The sequence below is a fragment of the Canis lupus genome, chromosome 20 (assembly GCF_011100685.1).
Source record: "Canis lupus familiaris isolate Mischka breed German Shepherd chromosome 20, alternate assembly UU_Cfam_GSD_1.0, whole genome shotgun sequence".
NCBI classification, from domain to species: Eukaryota; Metazoa; Chordata; class Mammalia; order Carnivora; family Canidae; genus Canis; species Canis lupus.
The window spans coordinates 55,287,742-55,308,158 of NC_049241.1; the positions used below are offsets into that span (position 1 = coordinate 55,287,742).

Below are 20,417 nucleotides of genomic sequence, written 5' to 3' on the forward strand. Positions count from 1 at the left end.
GGAGGAGACGCGGGTGTAAAGAGAAATGTCAGATGTGTAAGGAGGTGTTTAGGGGGAGCACACAATGCTCTAAGCATCTTCAGTCCGGACACACCAGATTTCATGTCTTGGCCATAACTATAATTTTTTTCTATCAGGGACTGGTATATAGAGAGAACCATTAAAATGACAATGATTATGGGAACCCTGGTGGCTCAGTTGGTTGAGCATCTGCCTTTGGCTCAGGTCATGATCTCAGAGTCCTGGGATCGAGCCCTGCAATGGGTTCTCCGCTCAGCAGGGAATCTGCTTCTCCCTCTCCCTCTGTGCTCTCTCTTTCTCTCTCAAATAAATAATTTTTTTTAAATGATAATGATTGTATATGAGTTTAACTGGTGTATGAACCCTAAGGAGTGCACATACCACATTTGGGAGCCATCTGATAGAACAGATAATATCTTTGGGCTCATTCCTCTCCATCTCTAGGTAAAGCTCATAATGCCTACCTCACCAGAGTCCTTCCCACCTAGGCCTCTAACCTCCCAGCATGATGACAGGTGTCCCCTATGTAGCTAGAATGCTAGGGTCCTATGGTTGTTTTGGCTTATGTATTTGTTGTTTCCTACAGGAAAAAAAAAAAAGTGGATGGGCTATCATTTCATAAGCCAGCGAGGACTTTGGAATTCCCCAGCTATCTCACCCCTGAACAACAGCCCTGTCTCCCCTCCTGGCCACTAGAGACCCCTTCCCAGAACCCTGGCTGGATGATGTCACAGACAGGTGACCTCACTGCGGCAAAGGAACCGGGAATCTCAGTGGCATGGGGGAGGAGGGAGGATGTTTCTCCACCACCCCAACCCCCCATGTCTGTGGTGAAGTCAATCGAATTAGTGTTGCCCAAGGATGCAGTCTACCTGGCCGGCTCCAGCATAAAAGGGCAGGTGGTTCTAATCCTGAACAGCACCCTGGTGGACCCTATAGTGAAAGTGGAGCTGGTGGGAAGGGGTTATGTGGAGTGGAATGAAGAAATCGGGGCATCCCGTGATTATAGCAGAGATGTTATTTGCAACAACAAGGCCGACTATGTGCAGAAGATGAAGACGTTCCCAGTAGAGGGTAAGACAAAGCCAGCAGCCAACTCTGGCCATAATAGGAATCTGGGTCTGGAAGGCAAACTCATCCCCCAGGGTTACCAGCAATGGGCAGAGGCCTGGTTCCTCCCCAAGAGGGAAGCAATGTATAACAATGACCATCAGTTACACATAACACGAAAATAACAAGACATGAGGAGTGGATCAGATATTTGCAATGAGCTTTCAAAGTAGTTTCCCTGGAAAAAATGCTATCCTTAGCCCAATGACCACTTTGGGAAGCCATTTTTTTTACTCTGTTTTGTTATTTTACGGAGATAAATCTCCCTCTGGCAGTGAAATGTGAGGAGACAAAATAAAGGAGTCTTCTGGTCCCAGGGAAAGAGATAGGAGGCAGGGAAGACATTCTAGGGAGAGAATAACCAACTCCCACCTCCAGCAGGTTCAGATCCAAAGTCTGGACAGACCTCAGGGAGGCTGAACTGCCTGGGAGCTAGAGGCCTTTCCAAAATGTGCTCATGGGAGCGTTCCTAGGTATGCCACAACTTTTAGTCAATGCTTGGCTGAACAAAGTTTAAATTTAGACTTTTAAAATTTTTAGATAGGGAGGTCATGCAAAAGTCTCTTCAAAGAGGGAATGACTGAGCTCAGAGCTGAGTGATGGGAGGGACACCAGCCATGCAGATATCTAGGGGAGGAATGGCAACATCCCAGGCCTTATGTTGCCTTCTCAGTGTCCCATTAACCCATCTGGAAAATGGAAACCAGAAAAGGGATTGCCTCGTACAATTGCTTTGAGGACGTAGCGATTGAGTGATACATGAAGGGCTTAGAATAGTGTGGGGCATACAGTAAGTGCTTCATAAGTGTTCATTTTTTCAACCCAAGCACTCCCCACCCAGTTGCCCCCAGTGTCAGGTACCACCCTCTCCCATCGCTAAGCGTTTCCCCTTGAAAGCATAAGCCCGAGCCTTCAATGGATTCACTCGTTTATTTCGAAAACATTTATTGAGCACCTTCTGTACACGGCACTGAGCCAGGTGCTGGGGGTGCGGCAGTGAATAAATCAAACATTGTCCCTGGAGTCACTGGGATAGCCATCCAGGGGGGAAGACACAACAATGAGAGGCATTTGGATGAATGAAAATAACAGTTTTTAAAAATGAGGAAGTTACAGAAATGGGGGCTGTGTGAGTTGCTCCCTGGTCCTCGGTTGCCACTCAACACATGTTAAGTGCCTACTGTATGCTGTGTGCTGAAGGCCAGGCTCCGGGAGGGCAGAGAGATGTGCTGGCCTTCCTCTCTGCTGCAAATACAGCCTGAAAGAGCCTCTGGCACACAGTAGGCACTCAAGATGTGTTTGTTAAATGAATGTACGACTGGGGGCTGGACCTCCAGTTTCTCAGACCCAGAGTAGAGGTGAGCACATCCCTACGGGTATTTGGGGTAACCACTCCAGCCGCATCACCCACCCAGGGCATCCCCCTCCAGCCCGGCTTGCAGATCCCTAAAAGCACAGAACTCAGCCTAACTCAGGTACAGGTGGGCCAGGCCCAGAACAAACCCCCGGCCAAACCAACAAATAAAGGGGAGGGGGGGAGAAAGAAAGAAAAAAGATTCTAGAACCTTCTGATGGCGCCGGTGTGTTTTGCTTTCAGATAATTGGTTAAGTGCAGGCAGCCACACCTTTGACTTCCATTTCAGCTTACCTCCCAGGCTTCCTTCTACCTTCACCAGCAAAATCGGCCACGTCTTCTACTTCGTGCAAGCCTCCTGCATGGGCCGGGAGCACATTCTGGCGAAGAAGAGAATGTACTTGTTAGTTCAAGGGACTTCGGACTTCCACAAAGAAAACCCACTGCAGGTAGTGGGGGGTGGGGGGCAGCGGTGGGGCCTGTCCTCCAAGCTCCCCAGAGGCAGGTGGGAAGGCAGGGGACAGAGGAAGAAGGAAAGGTGCTGGGGGGCCCCTGGGGCCCAGGGAGTTCACAAAGGATGAACCAGAAGCCAGAGTAGGAACCAAGCCAGAGGCTCTCAACCAGGATCATCCTGCCTCCCCAGGGGGCATGGGGTAGGGTCTGTAGACGTCTACAGGTGTCAGGACCGGTGGGAGCGGAGGCTACCGGCTGTCGAATGGGTAGGGCCAGGGGTGCTGCTCGATACCCCACAGTGCCCAGGGCGCCCCCCACAGAGAATGACTGGGCCCCAATGTCCTTGACTCTATTAAGTCATGACTGTTCAGAACCCTCCCCGCCATTCCCTGCTCCGTGACCCGTGGGTGAGAGGCTGGGACACGCCATGGGTCTCCAGGGTCTCTGAGCCCTCAGACAACAGAGATGGTGCCCCCAGCAAAAGAAGCAAGGAAGGAGGGACGCCCGGGTGGCCCAGTAGTTGACCATCTTCCTTCAGCTCAGGTCATGATCCCAGGGTGCCAGGATCGAGTCCCGCATCGGGTTCCCCACAGGGAGCCTGCTTCTCCCTCTGCCTGTGTCTCTGCCTCTCTCTCTCTCTCTCTCTCTCTCTCTCCTCTCTGTGTATTCTCATGAATAAATGAATAAAATCTTTAAAAGAAGAAGAAGAAGAAGGAGGAGGAGGAGGAGGAGGAGGAGGAGGAGGAGGAGGAGGAGGAGGCACAGCAGCAAGGAAGGGGGTAGCTTCTGGCCCCAGGAAAGAAAAGGCCATGTGGCGTTGGTCTGGCTGAGCAGAGGAGGTTTTCTGGATGGTTCCTGAAGGCCCAGGTGCAGAGGTGGAAGTGGAGGTGGGTGGAGACACGTTGGCCCAAGTCACTCCCCTGGGGACTCTGTTATGAGAGCATGGTGGCTGAGATGGCTGGCATTTTAGTTTTCAACATCCAGGTAAAAATCCCGGAGCCCCCACCTCCCTGTCATGCCACCCTCTGCAAATAATGTTGCCTGTCTGCACCTCCACCTCCTCATCTGTAAAATGGGCAAGGAGATAGTGCGTGGCTTCCAGAACTTTCCACAGTGCCTGGCATGGACTGGGGGAATGGGCCCCAAGAATCTTGTCACTGCCTCCACTGCCAGTATTATTATGTGTTTAACAGAGAGATCATCTCTAGCCTGGCCAACCTCCTGGGATGGTCCCGGAGGGTCCCAGGAAGGGAAGATGCTTAGAAGGGTGGATCAGCCCTGGGATGTCCAGACCTGAGCTCAGGGCCCGCTTGACCATCTGCTCCCCGTGTTACCCTCAGTAGGCTATGGCCCTGCTCTGGCCTTCCCTTCAGAGTTCATCTAGAGCACAGGGGGCACAAGGCAAAAACTGGGGTGAAATGTTGGGGCTGGGCACCTGGGTGGTTCAGTGGTTGAACGTCTGCCTTCAGCTCAGAGCATGATCCCGGGGTCCTGGGATCGAATCCCACACAGGGCTCTCTGCAGGGAGCCTCCTTCTCCCTCTGCCTGTGTCTCCATGTTTCTCATGAATAAATAAATAAAATCAAGAAAGAAAGAAAATAAAGATAGATCGATTGATCAATTGATCGATTGGGGCTGGGTGAGTCCCAGCCTGAGCTGTTGTTGACAGAACCTTCATTAGCTAGATGGCCTTGGGCATTTAACACCACCTCCTAGCACCCTGACCATCCCAAGTGGTATAATGAGAAAGATCACAATTCCCTCAATGGGTGCTCACCAAGACTGCAAAGTGCTCAGCACAGCGTCTACACACCCAGGAGGAGCCCCGTAAGTGGGAAGATCTAAAATAAAAATTGTAGCAGAAAAAAAAAAAAAGGTAGCAGTAAAAGGGAGTTATCTCAGATGAGTTTTGAGGATATGAAAATAGGGTGTCCTTTCAACTACTCAGTTCTGTCTTAACCAGACTGGGCAAGGGTGGCCCTTTTGAGGAGGTGACATTTTAGCAGAGAATTGAAAGAAGAGAGGGGAAAACCATGGGGAGATCTGAGGTACAGGGTTCCAGGCAGAGGGAACAGCCCGTGCAAAGGCCCTGGGGCAGGGCTGTGCCTGGCGTGTTGGAGGAATAGTGGGGGGGGGGGGCACATGGCCAGAACAGAGTGAATGAGGGGGATAGAGGGGGAGAAGGTGAGGGCACAGAGGTACAAGAGGCTTTGGGAGGACTTGGACTTTCACCCTGAGGGAGGTGAGAGCCCTGGTGGGGAGAGAGTCATCACTTGAGTCCCTCTGGCTGCTTTGGGGAGGATAGACAATGGGGGGCAGGGGAGCAGGGCAGGGGTCATTGCTCTGGTGTAATGAGCAATGATGGGGCTTAACCAGGTAGAGGCAGAGTATTTTCTTTTTTTAAGATATTTTAAAAATTCTTTTAGAAAAAAAAAATTCTTTTAGAAAGAGAGAGAGTGTGCGCTCACAATGAGAGACGGGGCGGGGGGCAGGAATCTGAAGCCAACTCCACGCTGAGCTCAGAGCCCAACGCGGGGCTCGATCCCACAGACGCCAGATCATGACCTGAGCTGAAACCAAATGTTGGACGCTCAATCGACTGAGCTACCCAGGCACCCCTGGGTGGAGACAGAGTCTTGATCCCCAACAGTCTGTCCCCAGAGCAGCTGGAGGCAGTCAGGTGATGACATTCCTCTGCCCCCACAACCTTCCCCCACCTCCCATTTCATTCAGGGTAAATACCAAAGTCCTCTTGAGGCCTTTAGAGGCCTGCTCCAGCCAAACAGGCCTCTTCCCTGTTCCTCCAATACACCAGGCCTGGGTCCTGCCCCACGGCCTTTGCATGGGCTGTGCCTTCCACCGGGAACCCTATAACATGAACCTTCCTATCCTTCCCCTTCATCCTTCAGGTCACTGCTCAGAAGCCACGTAGGCACTCACCTGGCTGGATGAACTCACAGCCCCAGCGAAGGCAATTCAGCTATATCTATTCAAATTAAAATGAACACGTACTTTGCCCCGGCCATTTCCCTTCTAGAAATTTCTCCTACTGATATTCTTTCATGTGTGACCTGACCTCTGACAGCAATGTTTACGTGGCCAGAAAAAAAAGGAATCGACCTAAACACTCATTGTTCAGGGAATTAAAGTAGCAGTGTGGGATCCCTGGGTGGCGCAGCAGTTTGGCACCACCTGCCTTTAGCCCAGGGCGCGATCCTGGAGTCCCGGGATCGAATCCCACGTCGGGCTCCTGGTGCATGGAGCCTGCTTCTCCCTCTGCCTGTGTCTCTGCCTCTCTCTCTCTCTCTGTGTGACTATCATAAATAAATAAAAAAAAATAAAGTAGCAGTGTGCCATCCAAGGAATACTCGCTAGATAAGAGAGAGAGAGAGAGAGAGAGAGAGAGAGAGAGAGAGAGAGAGATGGAGCAAGGCAGCTCTGGGTGCAGGACCTCTAAGTCACTGGGTTGAGTGAGCACAGCAAAGTTCAGCCTGGCACGCTGCTGGTGCACGCGAGAAATGCACTTCCTTGCAGGTGTAACAAACGTCTCCGGAAGGAGACCAGAGAAACTGGCAACAGATGCTGCCCCCCTGGGAGGGGAGCAGCAGCACACATTTTCCCCTTCCACTTTTTTTTTTTAACAGCTTCATTGACATAAAATTCACATATAATTCACCCATTTAAAGTGTGCAGCTCAAAAACAAACAAAAAATAAATAAATAAAGTGTGCAGCTCAGCGACTTCTAGCACGTTCACAGAGTTGTGCAGCCACCGCCAACAGTGGATCGTAATAGAGCAGGTCATCAGCCCAGAAAGAATATTCTTGCATCCCTTAGCTGTCACCTCTGAACCCCCCACACCCCCTCCCCCAGCAACCACTAATCCACTTCCTCGCTCTGTCGGGATTTGCCTGTTCTGGATATTTCATGAGAATGGAATCGTGTGATACATAGGCTTTTTATTATTATTTTAAGATTTTATTTGTTTATTCCTGAGAGACGCAGAGAGAGAGAGGCAGAGACACAGGCAGAGGGAGAAGCAGGCCCCATGCGGGGAGCCCGATGCGGGACTCGATCCCGGGACCCCGGGGTCACGCCCTGAGCCGCCCAGGCACCCGAATATGTAGGCTTTTTGCATCTGGCATATTCCACTCACCTTTGTGCGAGCCCCACCCACGACGCAGGACCTGTCTCACCATCAGGGCCTCATCCCTTTTTAAGGCTGGATAGCGTGTTCATGGGGCAGCGGGACCCCGTTTTGTGTATCCTTCCCGCACTGATGGATACTTGGGTCGTTGCCACTTCTCTGCTACTGTGAATCATGCCGCTGTGCGCACTCACGTACACATGTTTGCAAGGATGTATCTTCTTGTTTCTCTTGACTAGACACCTGGGGTGGAATTGCTGGGTCAGAGGATCCTGCTGTTGAACATTCCAGGAACCACCAGACTGTTTCCCACGGTGGCTGTACTGTTTTGGGGTTCCCTCCAGCAATGCACAGGGGGCTCCAATCATCCCCACCTCCTCTCTCCTCCATTCTTCGTACCTTTAGAATCTTGAAAGTCAGGATTGCGTTCCCTCTTCCGGCCCTTGGTACCGGGAGCTCATTCCAGAGACATTTCCTAACCATCGGCTCCAAGGGAGCCCCCACCCCATCTCTCCTTAGTTCACGCCCCCTGGTTTGCATTTGCATCTGGCCCCAGCCTCATCACTGGCCCTATCAGCAATGAGCTGGTTCATTTTCACTGTGTCAACTGTGTGTCCGGCTACCCCCACACCCCGACCAGAGCAGGAACCGGGCTGGTCTTCACTGCTACGGGTTGTCCTTGAACTTGGCACCAAGTTGATGCAAATAAACCCTGGCTGGATGAATTTCCCCCAAAGTTTCACATCTGCCAAAGGAACGCAGGCCTTCAAAACACGCCCAGATGCAGGAAATCCACTGTTGGGTTTGTACCCCGACATTACTGGGAATCAGGGTGCTTTGGCCACCCTGCCTGACCTAGCGTGGGAGTCTCTCTCCACTGGGCCCCTCTGGGAATTGCTGGGCACCTCTCTCAGGTACAGGCCAGAACTACCGCTTGGCCTTGAGTTAGGGCAGTAAGCTCCTTAATGCCTGCAGGGTCCTAACGCATGCGAGGAATTTTCGAATTTTCGAATAAGACTGGAGGGATTTAGACTAAAACTGCCTGCAATTAGCCTCCTGGAGGAGAGGGAGGAGAAAGCTGAGGAGGCAGGAAGGCCAAAGGCAAGGGTAGAGGTGAGGTCACCTGGGGTCAGAGGTCAGCCCCAGGTCTCCCAAGAGGCAAGGCATCCGAGCTGGAGCAGGGTTTTTCACAACCCGTCCACAGGTTGCAACATAAATTTAGCAGGGGTCCAAGTACACTTGTATAAAATGAAAGAATATGCAAGACCTAAATAGAATGTGTCAGAAAGAAGTCAATTTTGTGGGCAGCAAATTTTCTTGTTGTTTTTTTTTTAATAGAATAAGAAAACAAAACAGAATAAAATAAGAAGAGCAGCAAATGAAGAAAATCTGTTTGGTGGCTTGCAACCGAGTTTTAAAAAAATGAAAGAATAGAACAAAATATAAACATGATGGGTTGCAACAGCTTTGTCTTTATAACATCAATGTGCTGGACCAAATATAATAGTTTTGAATATGCAGAATGTAGAATTTATGAGAAAAAATTAATTTGGTGGGTTACAACCAGTTATTGCTTATAAAATGTTGGTTTCATATAAAACAAAATAATAAAGAAAATGTGCTGAAAATAACAGGAAAGCAAATCCAGAGGGTCTCAATGAACATTTTTAAATGATTACAATAAACAGGAAGTACTAGTAGGCATGTGTTATGGATAAGTAGTAGTTCATAAAAGACACTTCTCTTTCAAAGATCTAAGATGTAGATGTAAATAAGGATTTGTGTTCTTTGCCATAATATTAAAATCTGTTTTAACCATGAGCTGTGATTTTAAGAAAAAAAGAAAAAGGGAATAGTATATGGCACATACCGTGCGTGGCCTGCAAAGCCTAAAATATTTGTCATCAGTTCCTTTACAGAAAAAGTTCACCCCCAAGGCCCAGAGCAACTCTCAGTGTAAGACCAGGAAAAAATGTCTTCAGGATGCTCCCTCTAGCACTTTTATGATATCAAGCACATAGAAACAATATAAATGTCCATCATGTCCAGGGGAGGGGGGAGCTGATGAGTAAATACATTGTTTTGCAGCACACTCAGTGGGCGTCGTGAAAACAAATGTACCAGAGTGACAAGCGCCTGCATGCATGCATTTCCAGCACAGAATGCTGAGCTAGGAAAGCGAATTACTAGAAAATACGGGAGAAAAAAAAAAGAAAGAAAACACGGACAGCTTGATATATTTAAAGTATTAAAATGTATAAAACAGGAGAGCCTGGCCAGCTCAGTCCATAGAGCATGCGACTCTTGCTCTCAGGGTCACGAAGTTGGGTGTGGAGCAAACTTAAATTTTTTTAATTAAAAAAATTTGCAAGCCAGTATTGTATACTTCCGGCACAAGCAGGTGCATTCCTAAAGAATATAAAAGTTCACATGAGGGGCAGCCCGGGTGGCTCAGCGGTTTAGTGCTGCCTTCAGCCCAGGGCCTGATCCTGGAGACCCGGGATCAAGTCCCACGTCAGGCTCAGGCTCCCTGCATGGAGCCTGCTTCTCCCTCTGCCTGTTTCTTTCTCTCTCTCTCTCTCTCTCTCTCTGTCTCTCATGAATAAATAAATAAAATCTTAAAAAAATAAAAATAAATAAAAATAAACAAATAAAAGTTCACATGAGTATGACAAATAGCCAGTCTGGCAAGGAAGGGGAGGAGGCAATGAGGCAAAGCAGAACCTACCAGATAATGTTTCCTTTCCTCCTAGAAGATACATTTGTGCTGGCTATACTGTTCTTTACACACTTTGTTCCAAGACAATACATCTTGCAGGAGGTCCCTCCATGTTTGTAGTAAGAGAACAAATGTGTAGGCACAACAAAGTGATTGCTGTAAAATTCAAAATGTTGCCCTTTGCAGGCAGGGTTGGGGGCTGGGTGCCATGGAGGACTTTGGGGGAAAACTGCCAAATCTCGACTCCTTGCATGGAGGTTACAAGAGAGTTGACTTTGGAATAACTCAGGGTTATCTATTTGCCTCATGAGGGGTTTCCGTGTCTGAGTTGTATTTCTCAATAATGTTTAAGAGTGCTCTTAAAAAGCCATCGATATGGGGTGCCTGGGTGGTGGGGTTGGTTGAGCGACCCACTCTTGGTTTGGGCTCAGGTCATGATCTCAGGGTCATGAGATTGACCACCCACGTTGGGCTCCGTGCTCAGTGTGGAGTGTGCTTGAGATTCTCTCCCTCCCGCTTATGCACTCTCTGCCTTTCTCTCTAATAAATCTTTTTTAAAATCCAGACATGAGGGACTCCTGGGTGGCTCTGTGATTGAGCATCTGCCTTGGGCTCAGGCCGTGACCCTGGGGTCCTGGGATTGAGTCCCGCATTGGGCTCCCCGCAGGGACCTGCTTCTCCCTCTGCCTGTGTCTCTGCTTCTCTCTCTCTGTCTCTCTCTCTATCACTCTGTCTCTCATTAATAAGTAAATAAAATATTTTTAAAAAGCATCCAGATATGCTAAACCCCCAACTCTGGGCAAAGGGAGCAGGGGATGGGGGTGGGGGATGGCGTTAGGGAAGGGTCCATGGGGGCTCCAACCAGATCTCTCATGTTTTTATTTTATTTATTTTTTCCCATTTAAGATTCTTTTTTTATTTATGAGAGAGAGAGAGAGAGCGAGAGAGGCAGAGACACAGGCAGGCCCCACGCAGGGAGCCCGACGTGGGACTCGATCCCGGGACCCCAGGGTCACGCCCTGGGCCAAAGGCAGGCACGCTAAACCGCTGAGCCACCCAGGGATCCCCTTGTGTTTTTATTTTAAATTGTGGCAATATATGCATGATATAAAATTTTCCATCTTAACCATTAGTGTTGAGTACACTCACGTGGCTGTGCAGCTCTGATATTTTATGTCTTAAATGAGCAGAGATTGTTTGTAAATGCTAATAGAGTGGTTTGTAGAAACATGGCAGTGGTGTACTAGGAAATGGTTAACAACCAGCTTTGGTGCAGGGCAGCCCTGATGTGTAATGTTTACCAATTTCCCTGATGAAAATAATCCCATGGGGGCCAATTTCAAATGATAACTTGCTGTCACTAATGGGAAGTGTAAGGGGAGTTTGGAAGTATTTTTCACACTATTTCTCTCTCTTTTCTTTGGTATGCTGAAGGAGAACACACACACACACACACACACACACACACACTCAGTTGTAAAAGTATCAAGTTCCTCTGCAAGAAGACACCGGAAGCCAGCAAAAGTGGAGAGTGCTCATTCTAAGTTCCCCCGGCATCATATCAAGTCCTTTAAAACATTATCCACAAATAAAAAGTAAAATGGCACCGAAGCCACTCGTTAATATAATGTACATGCGACTTTTATTTGCAATCCAGCAGCCAACTAGTGGATAGAGTGGCTGCATCTTGAGGCATTTATTGAAACGCATTACATAATTTCAACTCTACAGTTTTCCTTTTATAATTCAGGGCCCCTAATATTTTCTCCTAGAGTCTGAACTACTCGGGTGAGCCCTAGGTCTTGGGCTTAGACCGCGACACACTTCCTTTCTTCTGGAAAACAGAGGCCCAGAGAAGTCAAGCCACTTGCTCAAGGTCACACAGCAAGTGAGCGTTGGAGGTGGGGGTGAAGCCAGGGCCTTGTGGATACCTTAGGCTTATTTTACAGATGAGGAAGGAAATTGATACTCAGAAAGGCAAAGGGTATTGATTAAAGCAAGTTGGGAGATCACACCAGGCTCCTGGCTACCAGATGCCCAAGGCTCCAGATCCTACCTCAGTAGATCTGGAGGATCTAAGTAGATCCTCCTACTTAGGGAGAGTCCCTAAGACTCAGTTTGCAGGGGCTGTGATGGAGGGCTGTCAGGCAAGCGAGCGGATTTTGTGGCCATGACCCCTCACAGTTGTCTATCTCCCCCCCCCCTTCTAGAACCCTCTATTGGTGGAGGCTGAGAAGAAGGTCTCCTACAACTGCTGCAGCCAGGGCACCATCTGCCTACAAATCCAGATGGAGAAGAACACCTTCACGCCGGGGGAGAGGGTCATCTTCACCACGGAGATCAACAACCAGACCAGCAAGTGCATCAAGACGGTCATCTTTGCCCTCTACGCCCACGTGCAATACGAGGGCTTCACCCCCAACGCGGAGCGGCGGTCGCGGGCGGACAGCAGTGAGCTGCTCCGGCAGGAGGCCAACACCCAGATCACGCCTTTCAACACCACCAAGATCGTCAGCGCCCTCAACCTCCCGCAGGTGCTGTCCGTGAGCAGCAGCACACGCGACAGCGAGATCATGAGCACCCACTACGAGCTGGTCAGCACCGTCCACCTGCCCTGGTCCCTGACCAGTGTGAAGGCCAAGGTTCCCATCATCGTCACCAGTGCCCCTGTGGACGCGGCCAGCTGCCAGCCGGTGGAGGGGACGGCGTTAGCCCTGAGCCAAGAGCGCCAGAATTAAGTGCCCAAACTTCTAAATATTAAAAGCTCTATCAGACTCTACAGGCAGCCCTTTCTTTGCCTTGCGCAGATGGGCTTCAGATAAATCGGGTCATGGGTGGCAGGTGCCTGAACCTCCCCGCATTGCAGCCATTTAGGCGTCAGGTTCCCCCGTCCCCAAACAGTTTACAGAACGCTGGGGACAGATGAAGGGGACTGACCAGGCCTTCCAGTAGACCCCACCCCGGTTAGTGCTCCAGACCCATGTCCTCGCTGTGGGTCTCACAGTGCCTGGACCCAGGGTCCCCAGCTGGGGCCAGTCTACCCTCCAGGTGCACTAGCAAAGTCTGGCTGCACAGGTTTTCACCACTGAGGGGAATGGGCACTGCTCCTGGCCTTGGGTGAGTGGGGCCCAGGGCTGCTGCTCACCGTCCTGCAACGCCCAGGATGGCCTCATCCCAAGAGAATGATCCAGCCCCAAAGGTCCACAGTGCCAAGTGGGAGAAAGCTTGCATTCACTATCTGGGGGTAAAATCGAGTTTGATTCCTAGCTCAAGATACCAGAATAAATCCCTGATGGATCAGGTGGTGTAAACCAGGGTGACCCCCCAGTGCCTGTGAGTTACCTCCTCTCTCCCTCCACTCTAACCCTAACCCATGCATGCATTTAAATGTGTTTAGTATCCCAGGATGGTTATGGGATGCAGAGTCTCCTGGGGGTCAGTGGAATCCCCTAACCCAGTGGGCCTCACCCAGAGGGATCCTGCCCCTCAGGGGACACTGGGCAACATCTGAGGACATTTGAGGCTGTCATGACTGCGAGTGCTCCTGGCAGCGAGTGTGGGGGGGGCGGGCCAGGAGTGCTGCTCAACATGCCACAATGAACAAGACGGCCCCCTTGTTAATTGAGAATGATCTGGCTCCTTGGGGCACCTGGGTGGCTCAGTCTGTTAAGTGTCTGCCTTTGGCTCAGGGCATGATCTCAGGGTCCTGGGATCGAGCCCCCAGCATTGGGCTCCCTGCTCAGCAGGGAGTTTGCTTCTCCCTCTCCCTGCCCCTCCCCCTGCTCATGCTCTCTCTCTCTCACACACATAAATAAATACAATCGAAGAAGAACAAGAACAAGAACAAGAAGAAGAGAGAATGATCTGGCTCCAACAGATTCTTAACTATAGAGAACACACTGATGGTCACCAGAGGAGAGGTGGGTGGGGGATGGGTTAAAAGGTGATGGGGATTAAGTCATGCACTTGCTGTGATGAGCACCAGGGGATGTATGGAAATGTTGAATCACTGTATTATACACCTGAAACTAATATTAGTGTATGTTAATTAAGTGAAATTTAAATGAAAACTTTAAAAAGATAATGATCTGGTCCCAAATGTCAGCATGGGCGAAGGGGGAAAGACGCTGGGCTAGGGGCAATCCATGAGGGCAGGTGGTTGCCAAGTGCCAGGGTTGGGTCTGTGGGCCTCTTACCCAAGTGAGGGCCTGTCCCTCCTACACTCACAGCCTCTCAGGGCTAACCCACGTCACTCAGGGTAGAAGCCAAAGTTCCCCCAGCACAGGGCTTGCATATCTGCCCATGTCTCATCTATGATCATTAGTCACCTGCACCTGACCTTATCCCTTACATTCTGTCCTCCCTGCAAATAAAAATCCAGGATGCCCCATTAAGTTTGAATTTCTGAAGGACAATACTGTTTTAGCAGAAGTATGTCCCATGCCATATTTGGTATATGCTGAGGCTGAAAAAATAATTTGTTGTTTGATATTCCAATTTAACTGGGTATCCTTTACTTTTTTTGGTGATCTGATTGCTCAAGCAACTAGAAAGCTCTCAACACAAATCAGGCCACCTCTGTCCATTGGGTCCCCATGGCACTCACGCTGTCTCTGCATGATCAGGAATGAAGGAAGGACTTTCCTGACACCACACCGTTCTTATTCTTCTCCCACTTCTCAGATTTTTTGGTGTCTGCTTTCATCAAAACCATATCAACCATACCTCCTCTTTCAGGAAGCCTTCCGGCCATACCAGGAAGCCTTCCAGCACCTCTCACCCTCTTCTACCAGGTCCTGAAACATGGATGACCTTCAAGGGTCATCTCTGCAGACGATAAGTCTGAATAGTAATAAGAAATAATGAGGACAGGGATCCCTGGGTGGCGCAGCAGTTTGGCACCTGCCTTTGGCCCAGGGCGTGATCCTGGAGACCCGAGATCAAATCCCACGTCGGGCTCCCAGTGCATGGAGCCTGCTTCTCCCTCTGCCTATGTCTCTGCCTCTCTCTCTCATTCTGTGTGACTATCATAAATAAATAAAAATTTTAAAAAAAAGAAATAATGAGGACAAAACACCACAGCAAGGATCGGCTCCATTCACATCACACTTTCCTTCTTCCTCCTGGGCACATGGCTGGACTACATTTCCCAGCAACCCTTGCAGCCAGGTGTGGCCATGTGATTGATCTGGGCAATGAGAGGTAAGATGATCACAGCCAAGCCAATGGCCTTATGACTGATCTGGCCAAGTGATGTGATTCAGGCCAGATCCATTAAAAACTCACCACAGGAATCTTGTTCTCCCCTTTTTGCCAGCTGCTTGGAGAGGAGTGCTCGAACGGGAGCTGCCCAGGAAAGTTGATCTGTGCTCCTGGGGGTTGATTGTTGGAAACACAAGGAATAAAATTATTGAGTAAACAACATCTGCTGTCGGGGCACCTGGGTGGCTCAGTTGGTTAAGCGTCTACCTTCCGCTCAGGTCATGATCCCAGGGTCCTGGCATCAGGCCCCAGGTTGGGCTCCCTTCTCAGCAGGGAGCCTGCTTCTCCTTCTCCTCTTTGTGCTATCTCTGTGTCTCTCTCAAATAAATAAATTATTTTGTTTTAAAGATTTTATTTATTTATTTTTTATTTATTCATGAGAGACACACAAAGAGAGGCAGAGACACAGGCAGAGGGAGAAGCAGGCTCCATGCAGGGGAGCCCGACATGGGACTCGATCCCAGGACCCCAGGATCACACCATGAGCTGAAGGCAGACTCAACCGCTGAGCCACCCAGGTGTCCCTTAAATAAATAAATTCCCCCCCAAAAAGAAAAAAATCTGCTGAAATTGACGATTGCTCATTCCAGCCATTGGTCTACCCTAGGATTTCTTCAGCTCTGCACATGGATATTTGGGGTCAGACAATTCATTTTATGGGGAACAATCTTGCACATTGTAGAATGTCGAACAGCATCTCCTGCTTTTACCCACTAGATGCCAGTAGCATCTCCCAAGTTGTGACAACGGAAATTTCTCCAGACGCTGCCAAGTATCCCTAAGATGGGCAGAACCACCCTCAGCTGAGAGCCTCTAGTCTACTCTTATCATACAAGTAGCTACAAGTAGCTACATTTATGGAGGCTTTTGGACATTTTGGGGACCCGGAATTCAATGTAGCCACAACTAAACCTGTCATCTCGTCTTCCCCCCATCCCTACCCCACCTGTTCCTTCTTTAGCTCCCTGTGTCAACGAAGACCCCATCTGAGCCTTTTATTCTCCCAAATTCTGCTTCTTTTACTTCCTAGGTAACTATTAAACCTCTCCACTCCTCCCATCTCCCCTGCCACTGCCCTAATCCAGGCCATCATCAATGCTTACCTGGATGATTGCTGCAGCGGCCTCCCAAGTGGCTCTGCTCTCGCCCCTGCCCAGCAGCCAGAGAGAGAGAGAGAGCTTTTCAAAATGGAATTTGTGATTACAGGCTTGACTGGAGCTGGAGAAGCCCCTCCCAAGAGGCCCCACCCACATGGCTCTTGGCAGGAGGCTTTTAGTTCCATGCCACCTGGGCTTCTTGGGTGTCCCCGCAACATGGCAGCTGGCTTCCTCTGGAGCAAGTGATCCAAGAGAGAGCAGGGAGGCCACGATGACTTTTATGACCTAGTCTCAGAGGCGTTTGACACAATCGCTCCTGCCAGATTTTGTTTGTTCTTACAGACACTCAACTCACTCACTTCAACCCACACTCACAGGGAAGAGAATTAGGATCCACCTTTTTAAAGGGGTGTCGAAACATTGGCAGATTTTTGTGTGTGTTTTGTCTTTTTTGGTTTTTCGGTTTTTAAGTAAGCTCTACACCCAACGTAGGGCCCGAACTCACAACCTGAAGATCAAGAATCACATGGTCTATGGATGAAGCCAGCCAGGTACCTCCTTGTGGGCACATTTTTAAAAACCACAATCCCTAATCAATCCCTTGACAAAGCCCATCGGATCCACCTTCAAGATCCTTCTGGACTCTTACTCTATTATCACCACGCTGGTCCTGCAGCTCGAGTGTCCACGGACGGATGAGCCGATAAACAAATGTGGTCCATCCACATGATGGACATCACATCAGCCTTAGAAAGGAAGGAAATCCTGATACACACTACAACATAAATAAACCTCGAGGATGTTACCTAAGTGAAGTAGGCCATCTCAAAAGGACAATTCCCCTCTACGTCTATGAAGTCCCTAGAGGCGTCCCACCCACAGAGACAAGAGAGAAGGCGGTGGGCGTCGGGGAATGGGATGGGAGTGGGGAGTCACTGTCTCATGGGAACAGAGCCTCAGTTTTGCAAGATGAGAATGTTCTGGAGAGGGATGATGGGGACGGCTGCACAACCATGAGAATGCACTTGAGGCCACTGAGCTGCGCACTCAAAAATGGCTAAGATAAATTAAGGTAAACTTATGTGTGCTTATTTTACCACCATTAAAATGTTTTTAATAACAGCAATACCCAGGCACCGAGCTATGCTTTCAATCTCTCCATCAACTGTGAGTCTGGACAACTGTCATCAATGATCACGAATGCCCCATTTCACAGATGAGGCATCAGAGGCTCAGAGAAGTGCAGGGGGTGCCCAAGCTCACAAAGCCAGGATGAGATCCCCTAACCACCGCCCCATAGTACCCCTCTGAGCACCACAGAGACTCTTATTTTTACTGTTTCAGCTAAGGAAGGAGGGACCTGTCTCAGAGACGCAGAACTGAGGCAGGTGACACGTCAGGCTGGGCTCCTCAGCATCAGTACGTGGCCAGGCTGAGATGGGAACCTGGGGTGGCCTGATCCTGTCCCTGGGGCTGTGGGTTTGAGTCCTAATTATATGCTCTCTTGGCCCCAGTTCCCCCTCTTGCAAAACTGACAGGGTGTTAGGGAAGCAGCCAAGACCAATGTACCTGGGAAGGACTGAGGGTCCAAATACAGGCTCTCCAGACCTTGGTTTTCTCATCTGCAAAATCTTTAAATAATTATTGTGCTTTAAATAATGTTATTAATAATGGTATCTGGTATTGTTATTGACTATTAATTACTCTTTTTTAAAAATATTTTATTTATTTATTTATTCATAGACACACAGAGAGAGAGAGGCACAGGGAGAAGCAGGCTCCATGCAGGGAGCCAGATGTGGGACTCGATCCTGGGTCTCCAGGATCATACCCTGGGCTGCAGGCAGCGCCAAACCACTGCGCCACCGGGGCTGCCCAACTATTAATTACTCTTACTCACCTTGGCACAACTGTATACACGGGGCTGGGTCATTTGCCATGGGGGTGCCCTGGGCACCGTGGGTGGGAGGCTCCACGCCAGGAGCACCCCCAGTTGGAACAACCAAAAACATCTCCAGACACCCCAAGTGGAGACGGAGCCCCTGAGGGTTCTGGGAGCAGAATCGCCCCAAGTGGTAGCCCCTGTGCACATGGTAGGGTTGGAGGTCTACGTTGAGTTAGTGCATCCAATACTAAATGCCAATGAGATTCCCAGCTCCGCTATTTATAAGCTGTGTGACCCTGGGCAAGTCACTTGCATCTCTGAGCCTCAGTATCCCCCCCTTCCATAAAACTCAAACTCATCATTAGTCCCTCTTCCCCGAAGACGCTGGATTAAACAGCCTACGTCTATAAATGCATCAGCCAAAGTAAGCGCTCACTCCACAGGCCCTGTTGTTACCACAAATGGGAGCTTCTAGAAGATTCTGACTGGCAATAGCGGGCCCCCACACCCTCCCCGCTGGCCGCCTCCTCTCTGGGCCCCAGATTCAGGAGACCACACAGGCGGGGCGTTGGGAACACTTCCTGTGCGGTGGCCTGTGGTGCCCACTGGGACAGGTGGGCTAACGGGAGAGCACAGCTGGGATCACCCCACTTCCTGCCCTGGGAGGAGGCGCCTCTTGGGTCCCTTCGCCCCCACCCCAAAAATAACACCTCCCCCCCACCAGGAACCAAAGCCACCGCACCAGCTGCAGCCTCCAACTCAGGGGACATAGGACGGGCGGGGCCCGGCAGCTGCCACCACGGCGCCTGCCCCGCTGGGAATGTCCTCCCCCCTGCTGCTGCCACCTCCGGCATTCCAATCCCAAGGGGGTGACCTGGCCTCCCCCGTGGTGGCCCGGGACACACGAGCTCTGAGCAGGCAGGGCCGGCCGGGGGGATGGTGCTCCTTTGCCACCCCGGGTGACCGGGGACCCTCCCCGGCCAGAACCCCCAGGTCCCAGGTGTCTTCAATCCTCACCTCAAGGGATTGTCTGAGGGGGAAAGGGCTGGTTGCCAGGACAACAGCCCCCCACCTCTGCCTCTGAACAAAGGGGCAGCCAAGAACGGCGTGTTCTCTCCCCGCCAACGTGACCGGCACATCCTGGCAGCTGGCACTGGGAGGGCCGGGCCCCGAGCCGCCGGGCCTGGCCGCCCCGGACAAGGCCGCTCACTGGGGAGCGGTCAGGGGGTGGCCGGGCCCCCGGGGATCTAGTTCCTGGTCAACCGGCCCTGGGCCTCTGGCCTTCCGGTACATTCTGCCGAGGAAGTCAGGCTGCTCTGCCTGCAGGACTTCCCAGAAAGGCCACGGGGCCTCACATGTCTGGCCCCGAGCCGGACAAAGGCCACACAGGGCCCTTCCTGCTGCCGGGCCCCCTGACCCCGCATTCTGGGGCCAGGGGTGCCCAGTGGGACCCGCCGGGGCCTGGGAGGGGCTGGCCCAGGGGACAAACAGTGGGTCTCCGAGTAGCTCCCCTCCCCCAGGCGGTACCTCCAGTGCAGGGGACAGCGGGCAGCTGGCGCCACCAGGGCGGGAGGCGGGGCGGGGACAGGCCAGGGCCTGCATGTTAAAAGACCCCCGGTTTCCCGCGGCGAGCCGGCCCAAGGAGACAAAACCTTGCCTTCTGGCCATCGGGCGGCCGTGGGTCGGATTGTCCGGCCGCTGGCTGGGGCCGCATGGTTGGGGAAGACACAGGCAGGCCTGCTGTGGCTGGCGTAGGGCTGGGGCGGGGGGGGGGGGGTCCAGGACGTACGGGTAAACAAACTATTTCTTAGCATAAGTATGTCCCTTACAATATTTGGGCCATACTTATACTTAAAACTATTCACTGTGTATCTGGACTTCACATGTACCTGGGTCTCCCGGATTTTTATTCGGTGAATTTGCAACCCCAGGCCACGGGCCCTCAAAGAGGTAAAGTTAAGCTCATCAACATCCTCCCACACTTGTTCCTCTGCGGCTCCTCGCCCCAGGGGGGGCCTGGGTGTCCTCCACCTCCCTGGGTCACTCACCGGAGGCCCAAGTCAGCCTCACCTTCCAAACCCAGGCCCGTTGGCGCCCTGCCGTGGTCTCTCCCATCCACCCCCACCTCCTGCAGGCCTGGTCATGGCCCATCAGCTCCCGCCTGCCCTGCCCTCGCTCCTGCCTTTCTCTGCATCTTGAAGTCTCCACCCCCTTCCCCAGAGACCTAAACAGGGGCCTCCCTGCTCTGAATCCCACAGTTGCTCCCCACCGCTCCCAGAATAAAGGCCAAAAGCCTCTGCTTGACATTCGAAGCCCTTTCCCCAGCAGGGCTCCAAGCAACCCCTATTCCCGGTTCCCAGCCCCCTCTCC

At 51.1% G+C, this 20,417-nt stretch overlaps 1 protein-coding gene and 1 long non-coding RNA gene across 3 annotated transcripts; one reads left to right on the forward strand and one right to left on the reverse strand.

Moving 5' to 3' along the window:
- Positions 1-767: 767 nt before the first annotated feature.
- ARRDC5 (arrestin domain containing 5) lies at positions 768-12,582 on the forward strand. Its single transcript, XM_038567701.1, has 3 exons — positions 768-1,095; positions 2,729-2,934; positions 12,014-12,582. The coding sequence occupies exons 1-3, from the start codon at positions 843-845 to the stop codon at positions 12,539-12,541; spliced, it is 987 nt and encodes a 328-aa protein (XP_038423629.1). The 5' UTR covers positions 768-842; the 3' UTR covers positions 12,542-12,582.
- Positions 2,048-19,292, reverse strand: LOC119864776. Of its 2 annotated transcripts, XR_005375210.1 has the most exons (5): positions 19,065-19,292; positions 16,169-16,214; positions 15,090-15,175; positions 7,094-7,327; positions 2,048-2,865 (listed from the first exon to the last, which is right to left on the reverse strand). It is a non-coding gene; the product is annotated as an uncharacterized LOC119864776 (long non-coding RNA). The 2 variants fall into 2 exon arrangements; XR_005375209.1 differs by lacking the exon at positions 7,094-7,327.
- Positions 19,293-20,417: the final 1,125 nt, after the last annotated feature.